The 5,974-nt window shown below is 46.4% G+C and overlaps 1 protein-coding gene across 1 annotated transcript; it reads right to left on the bottom strand.

The window, feature by feature from the left end:
* Positions 1-615, bottom strand: LOC147970620 (uncharacterized). Its single transcript, XM_087523526.1, has one exon. It carries the CDS (start codon positions 613-615, stop codon positions 1-3), a length of 615 nt encoding a protein of 204 aa, XP_087379652.1.
* Positions 616-5,974: the final 5,359 nt, after the last annotated feature.

Here is a 5,974-nt window from a genome sequence, read left to right as displayed (position 1 = left end):
CTAAAGGCTCAATTCATCATTTAGGCCCTCCAAAAATTTCTCCTGCCTAGCTGCATCAGTGTTAACATCATTAGGAGCATAACATGCAAGATTATTAAATTCCTCCACATAAGCATTAACTGTGCGACCTCCCTGGCGCAAACTGCGAAACTCCTTCTTTTTCAGACTCATAGCACCAGCAGACACATGTGCAGCACGGAAGGCATCCTGAAACTGAGGCCATGTGATAGTAGCAATGGGATAAGTGACCAAGTAGTTGTCCCACCAAGCTGCATCAGGACCCTCCAATAAATGTGAGGCAAACCTCACCCTCTCTGCATCAGTGCATCCAACCGTCTCCAGGTTCCTATTGACTCCACGGAGCCAGTCATCAGCCACAATAGGTTTAGGGGAACTGGAGAACCTCTGAGGATTCAACCTCAAGAACCTGGTAAGCATATCCACAGGTGGCGGTGGCGGCGGATTGTTGTTGTTATTGTTGTTGTTCTGGTTCTGAGTAAGCAGCTGGATCAACTGGGCCTGTCCCTCAATAACCTGTTGTATGTATGGTGGTACTCCATTGCCATTGTTGTCTCCTCCTGCAGTATTGCGTCTAGTATCACGCCTCGGCGGCATCTGGTGGGCAAGCATAGAAGAGTTATAGATATAATAGGGCCAAAGACTATGTATATATAAATATATTCTACCCATATGCATAATATGATCAAGCCAACAAAACACAACAACGGATAACACCAACAAACAAGCAAACAACAAACAACAAACAATATGATAATATTATATATATATATATAGTCGAATAATTTCGACACTAAGCAATTTAACAAACAACTATCAATCAAGCAAACAATCTAGTATCTTCATACCATGAAAGTGGGCATAATCAGATATGCTAACACGATAACGTTGCAACATAAAACAAACATGAATGGTGGTCTCAGCACTAGTTCCTACTTAACCGTTCAAGATGCTTGAGGGGGTTAACTAATAAACAGCAAGAAGTATAACTAGCTGATAAAATAATTTTCACTCCTATGGCTTTTCTAATCCATTTTCTAGGGTCACGTCCTACAGTCAACACACTCCTCTGATACCATCTGTAATGACCAAACCTCGAAGGATTTGAGTCTCTGTGCTTACCGTGCTAGTCCCTGGATCGAACTCGCTAGCACACACAGTATAGATGAATATCAGAATAGCAAGTGCATCATTTATTACATCGTATGGTCCAGAATATATAAAATAAAACAATCTGCATAGCACTTGGCTAGCTTTATTCAAACAAACAGCGGAAAAGTAGCAGAAAATAACGATGAGTCCCATCATAGCCCACTGGCGATGCTGAGTGCAGACTCGCGACCCTAACGGTACCTTACTCTTCGTCTGAATATCCTGCAACATGAGACATTGCAGCCATATAGGTCAATACTTGGAATGTATTGGCAAGTTACACAGGAGTAATAATAAAGCAAACCTACATGTATATGCATAGTACAACAAAGGAAGGCTTGAGGGTTTGTTTTGCAAAAAGCTGATTTTGTCCTCATAACTACCTAATAGTCAAATTTTTATTTAGTTCTTTTATTACTACAATTAAATACATAAGGTTGAGTTGGCAAAATCAACTCCAACCTACCCTTTATTAAGTTTCCCAACAAATTTATTAGGTGTCACATCTGTCAAGATCATCCAACAACTGTAATGGCATAGTGGCTCAAATTTACCCATAACCAGGGGCACGGCTAATCATGATTAGTTTTAATACTCAGCAGAGTTTAGTATGCTTTACCCACTGGACCCAATCCGAAGATTGAGACGAAGTCTTTTAGAAGAGGTTCCCTTGACCACCTGATGGCCACATCCCACCTACATGTGCTACATCTGTCGACACTGTCTGGGCCAGGGTTCCAACAACTGATCAACTAAGCCAGAGCCCATATAGCCAGTGGCCGCACATGGAAGCTACTAGTCACTAAGTCTGTCTGATCTTTTTGAGCCTGGGCGGCATTCCACTTAGGGTGCACTCTCATGAGCGCATGGCCTTAGAAAAGGTGCAAGACCCCATGATGCCTTCCCTCAACACCAAGCAATACCACTTCCGACCAGAGGTGAGTTAAATCCCGAGTTACTACTCAATTTGTTAAATATATATAATCCTCACATAAACTCAATGAATACACGAACCACCCCCGTCTACAAAGCATAACAACCTACCACTACCACGACTTGCAAAGACGGGAAGATAGCTCAACAACATAGCAAAATAATATAGTATTCCTATACATGCATATATTCATAGTGTGATATAACTACATGCATAGAAAACAATAGGTAAAGGATGATCAACATGTAACTTGCCTTGGTTCTGGTTCAGAAAGTCACACTCCTGACAATAGCTCGCGTCGCACTCCGGACAATCTACACGTTTCACACAATTCAACGAATCAATCACCGGAACACGAAAAGAACCAAAACAAAACCAACAGCAAGAAAATCATTTTTAAAACTCAAAAACAGAAGCTTAGCAGCACCTAAATTGCACAACGGTCACAATGCAAAAAGAATCACTAAATTTTGTTAAACGGTTGGGAAGTTACGACCTCCGGAAGATTTGATTCAAATTCAAACGAATTCAAATTTGAACAGTGCAAACATGTGCAAAGTTGGTACTGTGATAATGTGTTGATTTTTGTGAGATCACAGGAAAAAGAATTACCTAAATTGGAGCTATAGACTAAAAGATATAGCTATTTGAAGTTAGAGATGAAATCTGGAAAGAAAACAAAAACAAGAGAAAACGCCTGGGCGCTGTAGCGAACTCCTATAGAAGCTCCTGTAGCGACGTGCCACGTGGCAGCGCGTGATTGGCCGAGAAAACTCCTACACGTGCGTGCTCACCGGAAATAGAGAAAACGGCGGCGGTGGTCGGCGTCGGCGGCGGCGCTCCTCCGGTGGGTCTCCGGCGAAGGCGAGGTGACGGACGGGTGCGGAGGTGAGTTGCGGAGGCGTAGGTGAGGTCGGGCGGCGACGGGGCGTCCTCTACGGGCAGCAACGGCGACGGGAACGGTGGTGTGCTCCGGCGGCGGCGGACGTCGGTGGCGGCAGCGTTCTGGTGCTCTGCAGGGTACTTCGAGGTGTCAAAAGAGTTCGTCGTCGAGTGGGGGTTCAAGGGGTGCAGGCAGCGCGGCTCTGCGGTCTCTTACGACGACGGAATCGACCAAAGAAACGGCGGCGGACGGCGGAGCTCCGGGAGAGATCGGTTCTGCCCTAGCTCGCGTGTGCGGCAGCGGGGAAGATCGAGGAGTGGATGCGGGGTTGCCCTGGGTCTTCTGGTTGCACATGACGACTTGGGAGCACTCGAGGTGGACCAGGAGCATGAGCTCTGGTCGGGTTCGGCCTCGGGTGCGGGAGCGGCGCAGCGCTCCTCCGGCTCGGGGAAGGAGAACAGGGTGCGGGGCCCGTGGTCAGCGGCTGAGGCGAGCTGGCGGATTGGGTGCGGGTCGGGCACGGGCGGCGCGGCGCGTACCGCTTCGCGTAGATAGGTGGGCTGGGCGACAGAAGCCGGGCTGCGGGGTTGGCTGCTGGGCCGCGCAGTGCTCTGCGCTGCGCGCTGGCTGGCTGGGCCGCGGCGATGGGCCGGTTGGCTGGCCGGCTGGTGTTTTTTTAACAAAAACTACAGCAGTAGAACAAAATAAATAAAATAAAATACACAGTATAAATTCTAAATAAAAGTACCTAGACACACAGTAAAAATATCTCTACAGCTATAAAATACAGGAACACTAGTTCCAACACTAATGCAATTTTAGAAATTCATTTTGATGCAAAAGGCCACACAAACAGTAAAATAACACACAATTAAAATACTTTGAAGATCACAAAAAATACCAGAACATATCAGATGAACTGGAAATAATATTCTGCACATTATGAACATTTTTAAATCAGGGGAGAAGTCATGTTATCTCCGCTCCAATAAATTGCCTTTTGTTGCATAATGATTTGAATATTCTGAAAAAGCAAATAATGCAATAAAAAATATGATATGCATATGAATGATCTATTAACATCCTAATTTAGTAAAATTGGGATGTTACAGTAGAATATGTGGGAGCCAATATGAGCATCCTGGTTCCGCTATTGGTTATTGACCGGAGACATGTCTCGGTCATGTCTACATAGTTCTCGAACCCGTAGTGTCTGCACGCTTAAAGTTTCGGTGACGATTGTATTATGAGTTTATGTGATTTGATGTACCGAAGGTAGTTCGGAGTCCCGGATGAGATCGGGGAAATGACTAGGAGTCTCGAAATGGTCGAGACGTAAAGATCGATATATTGGACAACTATATTCGGACATCGGAAAGGTTCCAAGTGATTCGGGTATTTTCTGGGGTACCGGGGAGTTACGGGAATACGAGAAAGAAGTAATGGGCCTCATGGGCCAAGTGGTGGAAGAGAGGAGGCAGGGCGCGCCCCCCCTAGCCCAAACCGAATTGGACTAGGGGGCCGGCCCCCCTTTCCTCCTTTCCTCCTTCTCCTTCCTTCTCCTTCTCCTCCTTCCTTTCCTCCTCCTAGTAGGAGTAGGAAAGGGGAGTCCTACTCCTACTAGGAGGAGGACTCCTCCTCCTAGCGCGCCCATAGAGGGCCGGCCGACCTTCCCCCTTGCTCCTTTATATACAGGGGCAAGGGGGCACCTCTAGACACACAAGTTGATCAGTTGATCTCTCCCAGCCGTGTGCGGTGCCCCCCTCCACCATATTCCACCTCAGTCATATCGTAGCGGTGCTTAGGCGAAGCCCTGCGTTGGTAGCAACATCATCACCGTCACCACGCCGTCGTGCTGACGAAACTCTCCCGTGAAGCTCTGCTGGATCGGAGTTCGCGGGACGTCATCGAGCTGAACGTGTGCTGAACTCGGAGGTGTCGTGCGTTCGGTACTTGGATCTGTCGGATCGTGAAGACGTATGACTACATCAACCGCGTTTGCTAACGCTTCCGCTTTCGGTCTACGAGGGTACATGGACAACACTCTCCCCTCTCGTTGCTATGCATCACCATGATCTTGCGTGTGCGTAGGAAAATTTTGAAATTACTACGTTCCCCAACAGTGGCATCCGAGCCTAGGTTTTATACGTTGATGTTATATGCACGAGTAGAACACAAGTGAGTTGTGGGCGATATAAGTCATACTGCTTACCAACATGTCATACTTTGGTTCGGCGGTATTGTTGGATGAAGCGGCCCGGACCGACATTACTTGTACGCTTACGCGAGACTGGTTCTACCGACGTGCTTTGCACACGGGTGGCTGGCGGGTGTCAGTTTCTCCAACTTCAGTTGAATCGAGTGTGGCTACACCCGGTCCTTGCGAAGGTTAAAACAACACCAACTTGACAAACTATCATTGTGGTTTTTGATGCGTAGGTAAAGACGGTTCTTACTAAGCCCGTAGCAGCCACGTAAAACTTGCAACAACAAAGTAGAGGACATCTAACTTGTTTTTGCAGGGCATGTTGTGATGTGATATGGTCAAGACATGATGCTAAATTTTATTGTATGAGATGATCATGTTTTGTAACCGAGTTATCGGCAACTGGCAGGAGCCATATGGTTGTCGCTTTATTGTATGCAATGCAATCGCGCTGTAATGCTTTACTTTATCACTAAGCGGTAGCGATAGTCGTCGAAGCATAATATTGGCGAGACGACAACGATGCTACGATGGTGATCAAGGTGTCGCGCCGGTGACAATGGTGATCATGACGGTGCTTCGGAGATGGAGATCACAAGCACAAGATGATGATGGCCATATCATATCACTTATATTGATTGCATGTGATGTTTATCTTTTATGCATCTTATCTTGCTTTGATTGACGGTAGCATTATAAGATGATCTCTCACTAAATTTCAAGATAAAAGTGTTCTCCCTGAGTATGCACCGTTGCCAAAGTTCGTCGTGCCCAGACACCA

This window comes from Triticum urartu, chromosome 5A (assembly GCF_056163025.1).
Source record: "Triticum urartu cultivar PI428250 chromosome 5A, HENAU_Tu73, whole genome shotgun sequence".
Taxonomy (NCBI): domain Eukaryota; kingdom Viridiplantae; phylum Streptophyta; class Magnoliopsida; order Poales; family Poaceae; genus Triticum; species Triticum urartu.
Note: the sequence above shows the minus strand (reverse complement) of the source record. Positions and strands in the feature narration are given on the sequence as shown.

Coding starts and splice junctions, on each gene's coding strand:
- LOC147970620 (XM_087523526.1), bottom strand. CDS start 615: ATGCCGCCGAGGCGTGATACTAGACGCAATACTGCAGGAGGAGACAAC.